Here is a 21,796-nt window from a genome sequence, read left to right on the forward strand (position 1 = left end):
ATGTGTGCACATGTGTGTGATTGACATCAAAAGAAAAAGAATTTTTTTTAAGATTTTATTTATTTGAGAGAGAGAGAGAGAGAGAGAGTGCGCAGACTGAGAGGAGGGGCAAAAGGAGAGAATCACAAAAGGACTCGGCCTTGAGTGTGGAGCCCAATGCAGGGCTCGAACCCACAACCCTGAGCTGAAACCAAGAGTCAGTCGCTCAACTGACTGAGCCACCCAGGCGCCCCAAGAGGGAGATTTTTTAAGGAATTGACTCCATGTTTGAAATCCAAGCAAAGTTTTTATGTTCTAGTCACAAGAATTCCTTCTTGAGGAAAGCTCAGTCTTTATTCTTAAGGCCTTCAGTTAATTGGATGAGGTCTGCTGACATCATGGAGTATGATCTGCTTTACTCAAAATCTCTAATTTAAATGTCAATCACACCAAAAAAAAAAAATATATATATATATGTATATATACCCCAACGGGGAGAGGGGGCACCTGGCCTGCTCAGTCAGTAGAGCATGCAACTCTTGATCTCAGGGTTGTGAGTTTGAACCCATGTTGGGTTGTAGAGATGACTTAAGAAAATAAAATCTCTTAAAAACAAAAAAACCCACCTTGACAGGAACATCTGGCAGGGCTGGTGTTTGACCAAACGACCAAGCACCGTAGCCTTGCCAGATGAACACATGAAATTAACCGTCACAAGCCACAGTGTGTTTTTATGCCTCATTATGGGCCACGGAACTCGAGTCGGTGGTAAGGACTCGAGTCTGTGTGTGCCTGTGTGTTTCCACGCAAGCGCACTCGTGCGTGTCCTGTTGTGTTGTCTCCCAGGGCTCCCAGAAGGGAAGACCCAGCGGGCGTGTGGTCACCCAGTACCACTACACCCAGTGGCCCGACATGGGGGTGCCGGAGTACTCGCTGCCCGTGCTGACCTTCGTGCGGAAGGCGGCCCACGCCAAGCGCCACGCCGTGGGGCCTGTCGTCGTCCACTGCAGGTGAGTCCCAGGCACGGGTTCCTGAACCCACAGCATGGCTTCTGCTACCCAAGAGGGAGTCCCTGGAACAAGGGCTTTGCCAGAGCTGGCGTGACTCTGTGGAGTGGGGGGAGCGAGACCACATGCCCGAACCCCAACGTCTTGACCGCTCGGAAATGCACGCGGCAGACTCGGGGCACCGTCGCCAAGGATTCCCAAGCACCGGGGATGTTCATGGTGTTTCTTACTCTGTTTCACTGTTGAGTTGGATTTTAGCTTTTGAAACGTGTTTCGTCATTAAACATTTATTCTGGGACCAAAGTGTGTGGGACATACCGGGTCCCTGGGAGTTAGGGCCTCTCGCGCCGTTACTCCGTCAGGTTTGTGTTAGAGAAACGAACGCACCCAGACAGTGACGAGTTTGGTGAACTACTTTTAAGATTTTTTTTTTTTTGAGATGTTTTTAACAGCTTGGGATCAAACTCGTTTTCTCATTTTCCCAAGTTCTGTCTAATAGGTTAAGGTGTTATCAACTCGTCGTTACCCAGTTACTTTATTTCCAAGACTAATTTGATGAAGAGAAATAATGATATTTCAAAGAAAGAGAAAAAAACTGTGCCAGAGGTTTTAACCTCCTGTTTTGTTCAGTTAAAAGAGAAATAACAGTTAACACGCACTGAGCGCTGAGTGTGCGCCACGCTTTAGGACCACACAAATCAAGTGGATTTCTGTGGACGGTATTTGTGTCAGGGCCCGTCTGTGTTTTTACAGAGGCAAGTGTTTTCCTTTGATATACAGCTTATCTGACACATTCTAATTATCTATCTCAGGAGTTATCCTCAGACAAAGTTTGAGAGACCTATCTTGAGGTTTTTCATCTGTTAGCCTGACGATAAGCTGAGAGAAACAGGAAAATGCAAGAAAAAGAGCTCTGAAGGTCAGGGATTGTTTCTTAGCAAATGGAGAAGGACCCGGGTATTGTGAGGAGCAGGTGCTAATTTTCCACTCTAGCACTTCCTACTTGTCAGAGCATTTGAAAAGAATCCCTGCCTATGAGTCCGTCCCTCCGGTAGAGGCTTTGAAGAAGTCAATAGATAATGGCCCTTTAGAAATGACTGAGGGTAGGCTTTATTCCTCGCCGCTCGCTGAAATGATATTTTCAGCTGAAAGCCTTATCAAATTCTTTTTCCAATTAATGTGAAAACCTTTACACAAACATGTCTACCTGACAATACAGACCCAGGACCTTTTATTCTCAGAGTTGGCTGAAGCTGATGTTTTCATTTTGCTCCGATTAAATGTCTACTTGCTATGCTCGGGTGCAGAACGTCTTCACTCTGTATCACGTATGATGAATAACAAATACGATCATTGAAGATTTAAAGATCTCTAATTAATGAATTAGAAATCTCCCCCAGAAACAGGTTGTTTTACACCTTGCCCTGTGGCCAAAAATTAAAAGGCAACCAGTTTGTTACTTGAAGCACTGTACTCAACACCTAACCTGTTTGGTTTGGGATTTGCTAAATTATTTCTCATGTGGCTCAGTCACTTGGGGGAGAGAATTATTTTCACTTACGAGATAGCCAGGAGTGACCCAACTTCAGGTTCATCTAATCCTTGACATTGAAACGGTTCTCTTTTTGTGTCCCCTTCAGCGCTGGGGTTGGAAGAACAGGCACGTACATCGTGCTGGACAGTATGTTGCAGCAAATTCAACAGGAAGGGACCGTCAACATATTTGGCTTCTTGAAACACATTCGTTCACAAAGAAATTATTTGGTGCAAACTGAGGTATGAGAAGGGTGCGCTTGGTTGCTGCTTCTCTCCCTCCCCCACTGAGAAGGATACTTTGACTTCCCTAAGGCTTGGAGACGCCACTAAGATGCTGGCACTGGGAGCACCAGACTTTGTTTCACCAGGTTGATTGGTGTCACAGGGCCGCCGTCTGAAAGTGCTACCAACTGGGTGGCTCCAAAGAACGCGGACGTGGGGCACCTGGGGGCTCAGCGGTTGAGCACCTGCCTTCGGCCCAGGGCGTGATCCTGGGATCGAGTCCCGCATCAGGCTCCCCGCAGGGAGCCTGCTTCTCCCTCTGCCTGCTCTCTGCCTCTCTCTGTGTCTCTCAGGAATACATCAATTAATTTAAAAAGAGAGAGAGAGAGAGAGAACAGACACATCCTGCCTTATAGTTCTGGAGGATGAAAGTCCAAAATCAAGGTATTGGTGAAGCCGTGCTGCCCCTGGATCCTCTAAAGGAGGATCCTGCTTTGTCTGAGTTTCGGGGAGCCCTGCATGGTCTGCGGATGAAGCAGCCTTCCTTCAGTCTCTTCCGTCTTCACACAGCTGTCTTCTCTGTCTGTCTGTGTCCAAATTTCCTTTTCTTAGAAGAACAAAAGCCACTACCTCATCTTGACTAGTGACCTCCACAGTGACCTTATTTACAACTACGGTCATGTTCTCAGGTACTGGTCAGGGGTGCTTAGGGCTTCGGCGTGTCTTTTGGGGGGATCCAATTCCACACACAACACCAGGTAACTGCATTAGAAGTCCTAGATGGACCGGCTACATTTTGTCTATTTTGTGACCATATCTTTGAAATGACACTGATGACAGAGAAGATTCAAAAAAAAGAGTCAGTGAATTGGGCAGCACCCATCCCAGCTAGCAAACACCTCGGGTCTCTCTGCAGATAGTGAATAAATGCATTCATTTTCATATTTTAGAAGTATGAATTATGCTCGAATTATGTCCCATTTTTAAGCCCATAGAGTTTATCATACGCAGTTTACATGACACGGACGAAGTCTGCATATCTGTATTTTTTCCCTCCTCTTTCTAAATAAAAATGAATTTAAGTTGCAAACTATGGATGGCAACCTGAGAGCAGTCAGAGACATGTGGCCATGTGGGGGAAAATCAAACCACACCATGCCACGGAGCCACACCATGCCACGGAGCCACACCATGCCATGGAACCACACCATGCCACGGAGCCACACCATGCCATGGAACCACACCATGCCACGGAGCCACACCATGCCATGCAGCCACACCATGCCATGCAGCCACACTGTGCCATCCAGCCACACCATGCCATGGAACCACACCATGCCACAGAGCCACACCATGCCATGCAGCCACACCGTGCCATGAAACCACACCATGCCATGGAGCCACACCATGCCATGCAGCCACACTGTGCCATGGAACCACACCATGCCATGCAGCCACACCATGCCATGCAGCCACACCATGCCATGCAGCCACACCATGCCATGGAACCACACCATGCCACGGAGCCACACCATGCCATGCAGCCACACCGTGCCATGAAACCACACCATGCCATGGAGCCACACCATGCCATGCAGCCACACCGTGCCATGGAACCACACCATGCCATGGAGCCACACCATGCCATGCAGCCACACCATGCCATGCAGCCACACCATGCCATGCAGCCACACCATGGCATGAGGGAAATGACACACTAGTCAGATTGGACAAGGGAAGAGTCCCATACAGGAACCAGAAGACGGCCATTAAAAGCTGTATGTAAAATTGTGCTAAGTTGTATATGACTGACTAAAAGGAGAATTGAAATGGATGGGGGATCCCTGGGTGGTGCAGCGGTTTGGCACCTGCCTTTGGCCCCGGGCGCGATCCTGGAGACCCGGGATCAAATCCCATGTCAGGCTCCCGGTGCATGGAGCCTGCTTCTCCCTCTGCCTATGTCTCTGCCTCTCTCTCTCTCTCTGTGACTATCATAAATAAAAAAATAAATAAAAAAAATAAAGAAATGGATGGAAGAAGAGCCATGAGAAGTAGAAGAGCCAGGAAAGCCCTCATGCAGAATACACAGAAGCGGGTCGCAGGTTTGAAGGATGAGCGTGTCGCTTTGCCTCTCACCCCCAAATGTCAACACGTTAGGAGTAGAGAGGCGAGGGACAAGAAGAGCTGCATTCTCTCCCGACCGCCTTCTTTCCTACATCTGATTTCCTGCCTGGGCCAGGAGGCCATCTTTAGTGGGTCCGCCTCCGCCATTATGTAAAACTGGTTTTGTCCGTCAGTGAAGACTCTTACTTTTGTTCTTAGACATATATAAAGGAAACCTGAAATAATGTCCCCTATTGTCATTGCCAGGAACAGTATGTTTTCATTCACGATGCTCTGGTCGAGGCCATACTCAGTAAGGAGACCGAGGTGCCAGACAGCCACATTCATGCCTATGTCAACGCGCTCCTCATTCCTGGACCAACTGGCAAAACAAAGCTAGAGAAACAATTCAAGGTGAGTTCTCTTGGAAGCCTCTTGGATGTCACCACACAATTCAGTGTTCCCACGTCTCCTCGGTTGAGTCGACAAGGCCAGGTGGATGGGTTCAGAGCTCCACTGGTACAGTGGCTTTGGATTGTTCTCTGTAGTGGGCACCAAAGCCACGTGGTAAATCTCAAGGAGAATCTTAATTTTGAGGAACAAGAAGGAAAGTTCTCAAGAACTCTAGATTAATGTTTGCAAATGCAGACTTGGTCCAGGAAAGGGGGGCACGGAGCGGAACAGGGGCAAGCAGACCTCATAATACAGACGGCCTAAGTGCTCTTTTTCCTTTGAGAAAACCAGACCACTTGACGATGAGTGCTCCGGCTCAGGCTGTTGATGCTACTCTGTGGAAAAATCTGTCTCACTTGAAGGCCCTGGACTAGAGAAGAGGCTACACCAGAACAATAGCTCTCCAACCCCAGCCTCTCCCACCCACCTTATCACGAGGCAGTGAACTGGAGCAGGGAGTGTGTTTTGTTCAGTATCATACCTCCCACAACCCTATGGGCCTATGGGGCCAGAATCTTAGTGAAGGGAGGGACATTTGACTCTGTATCCTACTAACACATAAGTAGGGAGGTAGAGGGTTGTGTGTGTGTGTGTGAACCCTAGTTCTCTGACTTCCAGAAATCAGTCAGCACAGAATTCAGAAAGCAGATCTTCCCGGGCCCTGCAGCGAGGGGGAGGCGCACAGCTGTGGCTTTCCCCAGGAATGGAGGCTGTGTTATTCACTCCCCCGTAGGCCTGTCCTACCCTCTTGCTTCCCGGGATTCCTAAAGAAACGGGGCCCATTTCTGAAGAAGGACTATCTAGGGAAAATGGGAAAGACCCTGGAAAAACCCAGGAGAGTTAACAAACCTTGAAATTGCAGGGTGTTTTTTCCTCTTCTCCCCAGGCTACCACATAAAAGGTGTTAGTCACCACAAATTCCTTCTGATTTTTTGCCTTCTCAGTCAGCACCTTTTGTGCCTTTGGAGGAGTCAGAGAAAGATTAGGGGTGAATGCTGCGCTTGGAACCTGCCGTCGGGAAGACATAAATGTTTTTATTCAGCAGAGCTTATCGGAGTGATAACAGAACACTAAAGAAAGAAAAAGTATGCTGCTTGGCTCCCAGAAATAGACAACAAAGGAGTATAAAACATCAACATTCGGTTGTTAGGATAGCTTTTTTTTAAATTAAAAAATATGTAAGCATTACTCATTTTCAACAGAATTCTCATTTCAGCGTGACTTATGCCTACATGACTGCATAAAAGAATTGATATGGCTTAGACTAGATAACCCAGGATCAAAATGGATAGATCAGTTATGGGGCCAGAATCTTAGTGAAGGGAGGGACATTTGACTCTGTATCCTACTAACACATAAGTAGGGAGGTAGAGGGTTGTGTGTGTGTGTGTGTGTGTACGGGCGCATGCCTGCACGGTCCTATAACACATTAGCCATTCGAGTTTACCTATAGGAACGATTCTTTGAAATAAATTACATGTCTGTTTATTTCTGGTATTTATCTGCAGGAAACAAAAATGCTAACTCAAAAAGACATCTGCACTCTTACGTTCATTGCAGCATGATTTAGGGGAACAACCTAAGTGTCCACTGAAGGATGACTAGATAAAGAAAATGTGGTGTATGTATTCCATGGAATATTATTCAGCCACAAAACTGAATGAGATCTTGCCATTTGCAGCAACATGGGTCAACCCAGAGGGCTTTATGGCAAGTGAAGTAGGTCAGAAAGAACTCCATGAAACAAATAAAGACAGAAAAAGACGAACACTGTATGATACCACTTATATGTGGAATTTTTTTAAAAAATTAAGTTTATAGATGGAGAGAACTGATTGATGGTCGCCAGAGGCAGAGGGCAGGGGGTGGGCCAAATGGGTGAAGAGGGTCAAGATATGCAAACTTCCAGTTATAAAGTCAGTAGGCGTAGGGACGTAATGTACAGCACGGTGACTACCGTTCATGATACTGTATTGCATATTTGAAAGTTGCTAAGATCTTAAAAGTTCCCATCATTAGAAAGAAATGTCATGACTGTGTGTGGTGAGTAATGTTAACTAGACCTATTGTGACTATTTTGCGATATATACAGACATCAAATCATTATGATGTACACCCGGAATTACCGTAATGTCATATGTCAGTTATATCTCATTTTAAAAAGAAAACAAGTGTGTATCGGACACCACACACAGGCTTTTGTGTTTGATACTAGGATATAAACATGATTTTTTCTATATTGATACCATTACTTTATTCTTCCCTTTTGCTTTTGAGTTCCCGTGCTTATCCCATGAGGCAAATAGATTTTGCTTTAGCCAATCTTTTGTCTTCTACAAAACACAGGCTCATTCTTTTGTAAAACAAAGTTAAAATGTACCTTGCCAAGAGGATTGGATATGTTCTAATTCAGGCTACTTCTTTGAAGTGGGTCTATAAATAGGCCTATCATTTGTGAAAGATTTGACTAATCTCTAAAGTCATTGAACAACTAAATCAAATTAGTTCAAGCTATAAATGTAGTGGTGTAACAAAAAGAAAATGTTCTTTGTTTACCAGTAATTTTAGATTAGAATTCAGACTCTGCTCCTTGCTGGCTTTACAGCTTTGGCCAAATGACTTAAACTCTCTGAGCTACATCCTACGATCTCACTCATATGTGGAATTTAAGCTGTTTTTGACTCCGAAGAGAATGACAAGGGTAGCCAGAAGGAAACTTCAAGTGGGAAGGAAAGAGATATTTTTTGGTTTATGTATTTTTTTTTTTTTTATGTTTTAATGAGAGGCATCTGAGTTTGTTTAAAGACTATTAGAAAGTGAGGCACCTGCGTGGCTCAGTCAGTAGAGCATGCGATTCTTTATCTTCGGGCCATGAGTTTGAGCCCCATGTTGGGAATAGCGTTGACTTAAAATAAAATAAAATAAAATAAAATTAAATTAAATAAAATTAAATTAAATTAAATTAAATCAAAGAGATTACTTTAAAAAAAAACTAATAGAAAGAGATCCATGGTAGTGGGTATGTGCAGGGAGGAGAGATTATTAGAGAGAGAGAGAGAGAGAGGAGATCCTGGGAAGGTGCAAAGGAGTAAGATTCAGGAAAAAAGAGGGATTGCGGCCAAAGGCAGGGACACCTAAGTGGGTGTGTATGGCAGGAAGCGTATGCGCTCCAAGGCTGGAGACTGAGGGAAAATTCTGTGGCTTCTATTCCCGGTGTGACACAGGAGGTGAGTGTGTGTGCATGGGCATGCGGTGCACACGTGTGCTCGTATACATTTTCTAAAATAATGATGTCAAATTGCTGCCAGAGGGGGAAGAGTTAATTTCAAGGACTCTGCACAGTCCTTACTGTAGTCTCAGAATCTAATATAGTAAAATCAGAAATTGACCATGAAAACTTGTCCTAAAAATAATCCACATATTTGGACAATAATAATGTTCTTTTAAATAATTGACCTATTAAAGAGGAAATTATAAAATCTTTAGAATTAAAAGTCAACAGAAGCATTACTTGGCACAATGTATACGATACAACTGAAGTTATATCTGGAAAGAAAGTTGTAGCCTTAAATATATTTGAGAATTAAAAAAAAAAAAAGCAAATGAAATAGGCATATCATGTAAAAGTTAAAAGAGAAGCATGGTACATCCAAAGAGGGAGACAGAAAAATTTTAAGGAAGCTAAAGCTTTCTTAAATTAACTAGAAAGTTAAAGTTATTAAATAGAAACAGAGATGAAACAAAACCAAAAGCAAGTTCTGTCAAAGACATAAAACAAACCTACAGCCAGATTGGTGAGAAAAGAGAAGAGTACACATAAAGAAATATTCAACAAGGGTTATAGGGTAGACAGGATACTATAAATCAGTGAGGAAAGGACAGAGTAAACAGTAAAGGAGACTGGGACAATCTCCATGTGTAAACAAGTAAAATTGGGTTCTTACCGCACCTCAAACACTAAAATTAATTCAGGATATATTAGGTACCTGGAGGTGAAAGCAAGGTTTTAGAACTTTTACAAGAAAATACTAGCAATATATATTTTGAACACATCAAGGTAGAAAAGGACTTCTTAAATAAAAACATAATTTGCCGAAACCTTAAAAAATGACTTGATCATGAGCATCTGAGTGATTAAAGAGAACAAAAACCTTGGCAACTTTTTAAACAGATTATAGACTAACATTCAAGACATCAAAACCTCCTACAAATTAATCAATGACAGTGAAGTAGAAATATAAAAAGACGATCATCAAAGAAGAAATCAAAATGGCTAATGAATGCTAAAATTCACAATCTCACAGTAATTAAGGAAATGCTAATCAAAACCACGTTGCATCTATCAGACTGTCAGAAATCAAATGGTGATGCCTCCTAATTCCGCGTGTGGGTGTTAAGAAGTATGCAAGGGATATCCATGGCTACAAAGTTTAGAAAAGCAGAATATTGGAAATAATCCTAACGTTCGCTAGTTGGAGGGATAGAAAAACAGCAAGTCGATTGTTCGTGAAACGGGTACTAAGAGACTGACTGAAATCCGGCCCTATCCATTTACGTGTACAGACGCACACACAGTTCACGCAATTTTCTCCCAACTCTGGTGTGCGACGTCAGTGGGAGACATGGAGGGTGCACACCTGTAGAGGGAGCCGCGGGGAAGCCGCTCCCAGCCGTGGGCGTCCAACTGGAGGGCGCTCCGTGCTTCCCGCAGCAGCCCTGGTGCAGGGGACACAGGTGTGCCAGGGAGTTAGAGCAAGGGACTCTTGGGAAACCAGTATCGAACCTTGGTTCCTTGGTTGGGTCACGTGTGTGTGTGAGAGTATCTGGGTGACTTAAATAGTCTGTATTTTTCCAGCTCCTGAGCCAATCAAATATACAGCAGAGCGACTATTCTACAGCCCTAAAGCAATGCAACAGGGAGAAGAACAGGACGTCTTCCATCATCCCCGGTACGTTGTGCCGCATCGTGGAAAAACCACCGCTGTGCGGTAGTGGAAGCCGTGGAGGCACCCGGCAATGTCCGTACATCCTGGAACGAGGCCGTGCGCTCTATGTCCGATAACGTGCCTGTTCAAAGGGACTCCTAAATCCTGGCGTGCTCCTTAGGAAATGCAAAAATCTTAGAAAAACTGCCTTGCAGACCGTCGGCGCTCAGCTCGGGACACGCAGGGGAGCTTCGCGGGGGGTGGGGGTGCAGAGCTGTGGGCGCGGCGGGTCACCACGACTGTTCTGTGTTCCAGTGGAGAGATCACGGGTGGGCATCTCGTCCCCGAGCGGGGAAGGCGCAGACTACATCAACGCCTCCTATGTCATGGTAAGTCGGGCTCGTCCCCGAAAGCCGCCTGCCAGCTTGTGTCCCCAGAGCGACTCTGGCAGGGCCTCCCGAGCGGTAATTGCAGACCCAGGTGGCGTAGAAGCCACGTCCCAGGATCGTGGCCCGCGGCCCATGGCCCACGGCGGCCAATGGAGCAGCAGCGTCCTCTGACGCCTTCCGAGCTGCGGCCCACGGCCAGCCACCAGAGCGTGATGCGGGAGGACCCGGGGGCCTGTGGCCACGGCGGGGGCTGTGCTGCACCCAGGCCTGTCGCAGTCTGGGTCACGGGAGCAGGGAGGTGCATGCGGGTGGCCACTGAGGCCCGGGGACAGGAGTAGGGCTGAGCGTGCAGATGGTCCCCAGTGCAGCGGCCCGGCCTCCCAGCAGGTCCCCACTGCACCCTGGTCCTCTCCCGCGGAGGGTGTCTGGGCACGATGGCGCCCGTGGTCAGCGCATGGACTTGGGCACTTTGCACTGGGACTTGTGGGAAGTGACAAGCACACGCTCCCCTCTGGGTTTGCGTCCTGTCTACTGTAGTGGGACATGGTCCGCGTGCACTTTGCGTGACAGCCAGGTGGCCGTGGGCACAGCGCTCAACCTCTCAGTCCTCAGTGGAATTCTCTGTGAGAGAGGGGGTCACCGTTCCTGTTGCGTGATGACTGCTTGGGGCAGAAGGGACCTAAGGGAAAGAGCGCGCTAGTCCTGTGCCCGCTGTGTAGACCGTGCCGTGGACACACGGGCTCCAACAGTCACGTTGCTGTTGACAGGCGCCGTCTACAAAAGGCTGCCTCGCTCGTACACATATTTGGGACATTTAAGGCCGCGTGCCAGGGCTCCTCCTGTCTTCTCTTTGGTTTCGTAGGGTTACTATCAGAGCAGTGAATTCATCGTCACCCAGCATCCTCTTCTCCATACCATCAAAGATTTCTGGAGGATGATATGGGACCATAACGCCCAGCTGGTAGTCATGCTTCCTGACGGTCAAAACATGGTAAGCCCCCCGGTCGCCTTCGGCGCTGGCCTCCTAAGACGCACCCAGTCACGGCAGTCAGAAGCCCTCACGTTCCAGCACATGATTGTTTTTCAACTCGTGAACCCATGTCACTGGAGTTGCACCTTGTCTACAATTGGGCCCCACTCGGTTACATCGCCTCCCAGGTCTTGAAATTGTTGAATGACAGTTTTAAGTGAAAGTAAGTTAAAATTAACTTAAATTCAGGTGTTCTGTGACCCTGCAACCATGAAGTCAGTCCATATGCTTCTATTTACATTCTTAAAAAATAAAACTCCTAAGGATACTTGGAGAGTCCCTAGTTTAAGGAGATCTATACAAATGCCCCCCAAAAAGCCCTATTGTGTTTAGGCTTTGCACATACACTTCACGCGGAGATTTATTTCTTAGCTGTAAAGTTAGACTGACCATTCCAAATGACACTGGAAATTTCCGAGCTCTTAAAATCACTTGAATCATCTCTCCTCAGTTATCGTTTACGGAAGCCACAACTTGCCATTGTTACTGAAGAGCTGAGAGCGGAACACAAAGCCATAGTGTAGTTTCTTAAGTGTAATATTTTATTCTGCACATCAGACTCGTTTAACGCTCAACATTTCCAGAGTAGATTTTGAGATCCGAAGAAAAATTCGAGTTGAATTCTCTATGTCAACCAGTCAACTTCATTTCACAGTCTGACTTATTAGACATTTGACTAAAATCTAGACTCTTCTATGGTGTTTAATCCTCCAGGCAGAAGATGAATTTGTTTACTGGCCAAATAAAGACGAGCCTATAAACTGTGAGAGTTTTAAGGTCACCCTTATGGCTGAAGAACACAAATGTCTGTCTAATGAAGAAAAGCTTATCATTCAAGATTTTATCTTAGAAGCGACACAGGTATGGACCTACTTGAAAGGACAACTTTTTTTTTTTCTTTTACGCACATGTTATGTTAAATATATGCTGATTTAAGGATCTTCCCTAGAAATAAAAAGAAGGAACCTAATTTCTTACAAATTAAGACAGATTACCCAAATAGTCCATTTTACCTTACTTGTCACTTTCCCTTAAAAAATCCCGTAGAATCATTAAAACATCAGTCACCACCAAACTACAGCATTCAGACACAGGAAATCAAAGATTTCTCTCCTACTCCGGAGTCGTTTTGATAGAACTTAAATTGAAAATAAACTCAGGGGGGGAAAAAAAAAGAAAGAAAAAGAAAAGAAACTCAGGAAAAAATAATAATTCCATTAATCCTGATTCTCGTGTTCTAAGGTAAATTTTTATCTTGAACTCTTCTGAGTAAAATGGGAGAAATATCACCTACCAAAATGAGCTCAGCGCTCTCCACCAGGAGACAGTGTGCTGTGCTGTATGTAAGTGAAGAAGGGCTTTGAAAATGTGGTGCTGCGACCCGGGCGGAGGTGCTCCTTCCCGGTTACCTATAAGGCAGCCACCTGAATCCTTTGTCAAGGACTATTTATGTAACTAGAGGACATAATTTATCGTACAGCTCAGTAAAATCCTAACGGATACCAAGGAGGGAGGCGTGTGAGACGCAGCGAACGTCTCCAACCAGAGAAAGGTCAAATCATGTTTTCGGTGGTTTAAATGTCGCACTTCGATTCTGAAAGTGGGGACCAGATAAAAAGTTAGGTTCTGCTGCTTATTTTTAAATGTGGCATTTTATTGAGTGCACTTCAGGAAGAGGGGGTGTAGGGGCTGGGGTGGCACACAGGCGTCGGCGTGGGGCCAGCCCTGCCTCGCGCTGTCCTGCACCCTCCCCGCATCGATCCCGAGCAATCCCGAGCGGTGCCCGAATTTGAACAGGTCCGTGTGATTTTTTAAGACAAATGTGAACGTTGAAGATTTCTTTTGGGATTAAATTGAGTGGCACAGACGCGTCTTTGGTACCTGACCTCGTAGTGCAATCGCCGTAGTAAACCCACAAATAAGGCTTATTTTTAGTATGAAAAAGGAGATTGCGTCTGCACGTGGGAGACGAGGCATCGCAGCAGTTTCTTCCCCCGCAGCTGGAGGACGGGCCTCAACCGCTGCCCTTCACTCGTGCGTGTCCCCGGTTGTATCACCTTTCTGGAGTCCTGGCTTCCCCAGCCATCCCACTCATACCGGCACTCGCCAAGGTGACTCTTCTGGAAATACTAATTTTTCTCTTGTCTTCCAGGATGATTATGTGCTTGAAGTGAGGCATTTTCAGTGCCCCAAATGGCCAAATCCAGATAGCCCCATTAGTAAGACGTTTGAACTCATAAGTATCATCAAAGAGGAAGCTGCCAGCAGAGATGGGCCTGTGGTTGTTCACGATGAGTAAGTCCCTCCCCTTAAACTGTTTCCTGCCCCAGCGCTCTCCAGGGGGCCACATATTTCTGTTTTGTTTGGACCAGTTGGGGTGACTCAGCCAGGGGGGATTGTCTGCTTCTTATAAACAAGGTTAACACAGAATTAGATTTTTTTTTTCCCACTTCTCTTGGCGCTCCTGTTGAAGGCAGACGATGGACGCCTAACCACGAGAAGGTGCCCGGGCCTTGCGTGCCGAGAACACTCGGTGACGAGTCAGGGTTCTGGCCCTTGAGTCTCTGCAGGTGCTAACCCGAGAGACATTTCTAAGTTATTGACACGCTGGACAGGATGAAGGTGGACAGAGTTTTTATTTACCAGGAACAGGAATCCATCCAGTAGATCTCTGCAGGCTCCTGTTACAGGCAAACAGGAGAAGCATAGGAGTAATGACATGCTATCTGCACGTGTTATACACTAGGTGTGATGACTTGTCCGTCGTGCTGGCCTCTTGCCGGCCCCTCCCAGAGTAGACAAACAAGTGTGTGAGCAGACGTTAAAGTCCCATGAAGTGTCCCGTTACTAACACCGAGGACACTTGCTGACGTTTCCAATTATACCTTAGTTCTCCGCACCATAGACAGAGATGCCCCATGAGAAGTGTCCCTGTTCCCCCTGCCAGGCTGTCCCGGGGGCTCTGGGGCTTTCTGAGCTCCCACTGTGAGTGTTGATGCATTTGAATGGAGTCTTTGTCCCTTCCCTGTGCTCCAAGGCCTGGAGGAGTGACGGCAGGAACTTTCTGTGCGCTGACAACCCTTATGCACCAGCTAGAGAAAGAAAATTCAATGGACGTTTACCAGGTGGCCAAGATGATCAACCTGATGAGGCCGGGAGTCTTTGCTGACATTGTGAGTAAAGGGACAGTGAGCCCCACGCCCCCGTCAGAGCGTTGCTGATTCCTAGAGGCCGCCAAAGTCATCCAGGCACGTCTCAGAAAAGATCACGAGGCCCCAACCTCTTACCCCGCAGCAGCATTCGGGCTGAATGACACGTTAGTCCGTCCACAGGCCGTAGAACGGGAATATAAACGATGAACATAGAAAATTGCTGATAAAAGTCCTTAAACGTCACATTCTGAAAAATACCCTCAGTCGAAGCACCAACCAATCCACCTTAGCGGCAAAAATAGTTCACGGGGGGCGGGGCTCGAGGTCCGCGGGCCTCTGAGAACACTCGCGCGGGGGCGCTGGCGCTGTGCGGTGTCCTCCGGAGCGGATCGTTCTGGTGCTTAGCGGATGGGTGGTTCCTGGGTTCCACCTGCCCAGGAAAGGGACGCGGCACACTCGGGAAGAGAAGTCTCAACTCTGAGAACTTGAAGTTTTGATTCGTGTAGAAACGAGGGCTGGAGGGCTGGAAAGGCAACAGGGAGCTTAGTGCCAGTGTCCCCGGGGGAGCGGCTCGGGGGACGTGGTGGCCGTGGCCCCGCTCCCCGGCCTGTCAGAAAGCAAGGTGACCCCGGCACACACGCGCTCCAGGGGAGCCCTGTTCAAAGTCCCTCAGGCCAGCTGAGTCACCTCAAGCTGCGCCTCTGCAAGGTGCTCTCCCGGAGGCTGACCTTCCCCTGGTTGGTGACCTTCCCCCAGAGGCTGACCTTCCCCTGGTTGGTGACCTTCCCTGGTTGGTGACCTTACCTGGTTGGTGACCTTCCCCGGTTGGTGACCTTACCTGGTTGGTGACCTTCCGCTGGTTGGTGACCTTCCCCCTCCCTGGTGGGTGACCTTCCCCCAGAGGCTGACCTTCCCTGGTTGGTGACCTTCCCCTGGTTGGTGACCTTCCCTGGTTGGTGACCTTACCTGGTTGGTGACCTTCCCCGGTTGGTGACCTTACCTGGTTGGTGACCTTCCCTGGTTGGTGACCTTCCCCGGTTGGTGACTTTCCCTGGTTGGTGACCTTCCCCCAGAGGCTGACCTTCCCCGGTTGGTGACCTTCCCCTGGTTGGTGACCTTCCCCTGGTTGGTGACCTTCCCTGGTTGGTGACCTTCCCTGGTTGGTGACCTTACCTGGTTGGTGACCTTCCCTGGTTGGTGACCTTCCCTGGTTGGTGACCTTACCTGGTTGGTGACCTTCCCCTGGTTGGTGACCTTCCTCTGGTTGGTGACCTGCCCCTGGTCGGTGAGTGCCTGGAACGACGCACCAGCACCTGTAGGCCCGAGGCCCTCCTGCTGTGGTCCCAGCTCATGTTCTCCACCCCCGACGGGCACCTGGAAGAGATCTCTGTCCTTCTGGGTCTCACCCTGAGACCTCGGGGGGGGCATCGGGCCAGCGGGGGTGTGCAGGCTCCTGGCAAACACTGTGCGCGAGGCGACAGCACGGCCCCTTCTGGGGCTCTCTGTGCCGGGGAGCCCAGCAGACCTCCCCGCGGCTGGAGAAGGGGAAAGGGCGGGTGAGTTGTGAGGGCTCCTAAGTAGGGCCTCACGGAGCCTCGGACCAAAGGGTCACACGTGTCCACGAGTCAGGACCGCTGACAGGTGGCATCACCGTCTGATTCCAGGGCGTAGCGTGGGGGAGCACCTGCCCGGCGGGAGGGTGGGGGAGTCCTCCAGGTCAGCAGGTGCTGGCCATCCCCTCGGAGGTGCCCGCAGCCCCAGCCCACGGCGCCCAGGCAGGACGGGGGACAGCCCCCGCCAGGCACGTCTTCGCGGCGGCCCACTGACTGGTGCTGCTCTGTCCCCAGGACCAGTACCAGTTCCTCTACCGAGCGGTCCTCAGCCTCGTGGGCAGCAGGCAGGAGGAGAGTCCGCCCACCGCCACCGACAGCAACGGCGCGCCGCTGGCCCCCGGGAGCACGGCCGAGAGCCTGGAGTCCCTGGTGTAGCCCGGCCGGGGCGCGGCCGTCCCCAGATCGAGGCAGGACAAGTGGCTCCCGCTCCACCACCTGCTCACGTCCACCACCTGACCGGGACCGTCATGGCGTGGGATCCCGCTGCCGAACTCCCGTCATTAACAGCGTGTGCCTTTCTGCAGAACTTCTTGTGATTCTTAGTTGCGTTTGAACTAAAATGGTTGAATTTTACAGTATTTCTAAGAATGGAATTGTGGGTTTGTTTTTTCATATTGATTTTAACAGAAAAATTTTGATTTATAGATATTAGGAATTCCCAACTACAGAACACATGTTCGTTTGTACTGTCAGATTTTAGCTGTATTTGTAGCAATCATCAGGTTTGCTAGAAATATAACTTTTAATATAGTAGATTGTAAATAAAACACGCCGTTCCCTATGATATTCAGCGTTTTACAACTGCAGTATTCGCCTGAAGTAGAAATAATCTGATACTTACTGTAAATACTGCTCTAGTGTCTCCATGGACCAAATTTATATTTATAATTGTAGATTTTTATATTTTACTACTGAGTCAGTTTTCTAGTTACGTGTAATTGTTTCTTTTAATGATGTAATTCATTATCTGGTCTTACTCTACAAGCCCTGACGTTCTTTCGTGGTATCTTATAAATTAACCCTGTTTTAGCATGTAACTTTAACTTTTATGGGAAATAGAAATACGTTTGTTTCAAAAGATGTTTTTATGAGAATAACACCTTACCCAGCATTGTTTCAATGGTTTTTATCCAAGGCCTTGCAAAAATAAATATGAATATTGCTATCCATTCGCAGTTGTTTGGGGAGTGTCGTGCTGGGGCACGTGCAGTAGAAAAGTGTAGACACGGGGGCCCCTGGGATGGTGGAAGTGGAGAAAGGTTGATGGGATGGAGCTGCGATTCCCAGCCTGGGCGCCGAGGTGCACGGGAGCTCGCTGACAGCGCACAACCACTATTATTGCCTTCCTGGGACCTCACTACTCACCGTGGACCAAGCAATGGTGGGAAACTTCAGTTAGAACCAAGCTGGGGCTAGAATTGTGCAGATTTGCTTGTCAGGGACGAGCCAGGCTGGCCTGGCAGCGGGTGGATTGACAGACCCAGGCCGGGAGCTCTTCAACCCCGGGGTAGAAAGAAGGGAGGACGCCCCATGTGGGGCACATGGGCAGCATCCCAGAGCCCTGGGCAGCTGACGTGCAGGGAGACGGAAACACCCTTGGCGACAGGCGGACTCGGAGCCTGGAAGCTGTCCCCTGCCTCAGCTGGGACCGTTTAATAGCAGCCCTGAGGAGGAAGTGCCAACCCCCACGGACGCCCAGGGCCAGAGCCAGGAAAGTTTCCTTTAAACTAGTGGCTCTTGCGTCAGAAAGGACAAATGCCCACCATGTGCTTCGACGTGGGTGGGACGGGACTGGAGGGTGTGATGCTGAGTGAAGTCAGTCGGAGAAGGACGATCATCACATGATCTCACTCATACGGGGAATAGAAGAGATAGAGAAAGGGATTATAGGGAAAGGAGGGGAACTGAGTGAGGAAAACCAGCGGGGGAGAGACAAACCCTGAGCGACTCCTAACTCTGGGAAACACAAAGGGTTGCGGAAGGGGAGGTGGGCAGGGGGATGGGTTGCCTGGGTGACGGGCACCGAGGGGGGCACCTGAGGGGATGATCACTGGGTGTGATGCTATATGTTGGCAAATTGAATTTAAATAAAAAAGAAAAATAAAATAAAAAACTAGTGGCTCTCCGAGTCTGGTTCCTAAACCAGCAGGATCAGCAAAACCAGGGAACTGGATAGAAATGCGAACCCTGGACTCCCATCCCTGACCTGCCACAGCAGCAGCTCCGAGGTGGAAGGTCAGCAGTCTACTGAACACTACAGTTTGGGGACCAAGCTCTGCAGCAACAATTTAGGGAGCTTCCAGTTGCCCAAGCACTTCAGGAAATGTTCACCAAATCCTTAACGTAGAACCAAAATTAATTGGCTTTCCTTTTAAAGCAGTAGTCACAAAGAGATGTGAAGTAGGAAAAAGCTCACCAAAGAGCGGAGTGTCACAGGTCGCAGGAGGTCAGGAGGCAGGTTTTACCAGGCACAAGAGAAAGAAATGCGCTTCCTTCTCACCCTGTCTCGGGAAGAAAGCCACAAAGTTATTTTTGATTTCTCGGTAGCTTTTCTAACCTTCTGGTCTTGCTTTATATTCTTTCCCTCCCAAGCCACAGTGTTCGATCAACAGCTGATGTGAACTGGGAGTACGTGTCACCGTAGTTATTTGGTCTCTTTCTCCCTGGGCCTTTGTCCCGAGAGCAAACACCCTTCGGGGAGAAATGGAATTTTTTTTTTTTTTTTTTTTTTGCCTTCATGATCATTTATCAATGAGGCGCCTTGCAGAATGTCTTCCAAAAGGAAGTAATTATGCAAGTAACGTGTGGTAAGTCAACATTTTGTAGGCAGATGCTAATAACTGTAGCGGAGTAAGGTCCATCATAGTTGCAGTGTGATACTCCCTGAGACTTTGTGGCATCGCCTTCTTTACATATAAGGAACACAGACATTTCGTACATACATATTCTACTCATTATTGAAGCTTAGGATTCTTAATTTTCCTATTTCTGATGTGAAACCCCCTAATTTGTTAGCACATAAGACGCCTTAGACCATTTTTCTAATAATCAGAACTTGGAAACTAAGATCTCCTTATAAGCAGATCTATTTTTAAATATTTTATTAGACTTGAACTCCACTTGCAAATAGCACATAGAATCAGAAGAACTAATCATTTATTGGATTAAAGTGAGCTTTTTAGGGAAAATTGGAAAAGCTACATATTTGTCAAAATAAAACACCTTTTTATTATTATCATAAAGCGTGATTGAATATCATCCACTCACTTGCTAATTGCAAAATGTTCTGGTGCATCAGAGGTCTCCTCTTCATTAGTACAGTATTAGTGTGTCGGAGTAGGTGGTGTTAAATGCTAAGGCATATAAATGACACATTACACCAGTTTTAAGAAACTAGACATCCTTGGCATTAGAGCTGGGAGGCGTTTCTTTTCTTTTCTTTTTTTTTTTTTTTTTGCAGTAATCATTTTTAAAATGAAAAACAAGATATGAAAGTGGGAGTAAGAAAGGCTGTGGGTGTGAATTGGAAACTTCTCAGCGCACACACAAGTCCTGGCAGTCCGTCCACGGTGACGCGTTCTGAGCAGCCCACGGGCGACACGGGCTGGCGTTTGAGGAAATCTGCAGACGGGCGAGTGTGTGATACCTTCCTCCGCGGCTCTGGATGGGCCACCAGCCTGTGTCTCAGATGCTTACGGTCTTGCTTCAGCCCTAGAGGAGTCGCCTCAGTTCTGAATTATGCAGGGACATGAACAGATGCAAGAAATTTCTCCCTTTGCTGCTCATGCATTTAATGAAGCCACGTACCCAAAACTACAGCAGGAAGGTTCCTAGTGCAGAATGTGGGATCAGAGGAGTCTTTTGAGGCACCTTGACTCCAGATGGTGTAATGGAGTCAGGAAGCTAAATCTGCATTTCTTGGACTTTTTAGAGAGTAAATGAGGAATCTCCCAGCTTTCGTCATTACGGTATGTCAGTTCAAAGCTCGTGGGGATACCTAAAGAGACTCGAGAACTAGATCAAGAAAACATGAGATGCTTAGAAAATAAGGCCAATGACGAGGGGTTGATAACCGGGGCCACTGAGGCCTACTGGCAGCGCGCACCTACCCGCCACTGTCCCTCTCGGGTGGCTTCCTGCGGCACATGCTCTTTTCCAAAAACCGCTCAACAGTATCTTCCCTCCCACATAGGACTTTTCCTAACTCATCCCGCTCACTGTGGGGTCTGGGAACCTTCCCCTTGAACCCAGGTGAGCCTGTGACGGTGCTAAAAGAGGCGCCATGCGACTTCTGAGGCTAAGCGGTGAAGGGCGGTGCGGCTCTGCTAGCTCCTTTGGGATGCGCGCTCCTGGCACAGTGCCAAGGCAGGACGGAACCCACACGTGGAAGGATCAGGAGCCCCAGGTCCTGGCCCCTGGCCGGGGGGGGGGGGGCGGGCTTCCAGCTGACAGCCACGACCCTGCCAGCTCCAGGGACAGGACCTCTCTGCCCAGTCAGCCCCCTGCAGGACTGTGTGGGGCCCTGGGTCCTGGGGCCTGAGCCAGGGACATGCTGTTCTAAGTCACTGCAGTTGGGGTAGTTCGTGACACAGTCGTGGCGGTGACACTTCTTATGTTTCAAAGCCCAACGGCCACAAACTCTAGTCCCCGACTCCCTTGCAGCTAAGGGCGTGGGTGTGAATGAGCCCCTGAACCCGGGCCACAGAGTCCAGGACGGCCGCCCGCCCAGGTCAGCCCGCTGGCTGCAGAGTGCCCGTGCCCCCTGCCCCGTGCCCCCCTCCCTGGCGCTCCGTCGGGGCTGCAGCTTGCAGCCAAGCTGGTGACCTGAGCATCCCCCGGGGCCTGAGCCCCCGGCGCCCCGAGGGCTAGCGCCTGCATCCCACTGGGCGGGCGCCCCTGCCCCTGCCCCACCGCCTCGGGTGCCTTGCTCTTCCAAATGCCAGCAGGGGGTCTCTGTTCCCTCTTCCCAATGCTGACTCGGTGGCCTGGACAAGTGTGTACATGACCTTCTCGGTGGCTTCTTCCTTGAGCAGCTGTAGCGGCCCCGAGTATCCTGCCCTCCCGCCCTGGCCTGAGACCCTCTGAGCACCAGAGCGAAAGGAATCCTTCTGGAGCACAAATCTGACCTCGCCAGCCCCGAAGACTGACTGACCTAGTCTCACCCTGTGGTGACACAGTGACTGCGATGGTTGGGGCTGACTCATATGACCAGGTGACACCCTCCGTCCAGGCTTATGAACCAGCACTGAAAGAGGCGACCCCTGCAGAGAAACACCCGCCTCCTCAGCATTACCAGCTAGTCCTAAAAATAATGGGAGGGCCAGGGGTGGGCAAACTCTGGCTCAAGGGCCAAGTCTGCCTGTGACTTGTTTTTATAAATAAAGCTT

General features: G+C 48.5%; 1 protein-coding gene across 1 annotated transcript in view; it reads left to right on the top strand.

Annotated features, from left to right (window-relative positions):
* Positions 1-17,590, top strand: part of PTPRZ1 (protein tyrosine phosphatase receptor type Z1) — a 172,476-nt gene extending 154,886 nt beyond the window's left edge. Inside the window, exons 22-31 of the mRNA XM_041727517.1 lie at positions 826-989; positions 2,627-2,762; positions 5,115-5,261; positions 10,156-10,249; positions 10,541-10,614; positions 11,477-11,605; positions 12,359-12,505; positions 13,797-13,939; positions 14,682-14,817; positions 16,644-17,590. Of these exons, the coding sequence (XP_041583451.1) occupies positions 826-989; positions 2,627-2,762; positions 5,115-5,261; positions 10,156-10,249; positions 10,541-10,614; positions 11,477-11,605; positions 12,359-12,505; positions 13,797-13,939; positions 14,682-14,817; positions 16,644-16,784 (1,311 nt within the window). The 3' untranslated portion in view covers positions 16,785-17,590. The remainder of the gene's footprint in view (positions 1-825; positions 990-2,626; positions 2,763-5,114; positions 5,262-10,155; positions 10,250-10,540; positions 10,615-11,476; positions 11,606-12,358; positions 12,506-13,796; positions 13,940-14,681; positions 14,818-16,643) is intronic.
* Positions 17,591-21,796: the final 4,206 nt, after the last annotated feature.

The sequence above is a fragment of the Vulpes lagopus genome, chromosome 13, assembly GCF_018345385.1.
Source record: "Vulpes lagopus strain Blue_001 chromosome 13, ASM1834538v1, whole genome shotgun sequence".
NCBI classification, from domain to species: Eukaryota; Metazoa; Chordata; class Mammalia; order Carnivora; family Canidae; genus Vulpes; species Vulpes lagopus.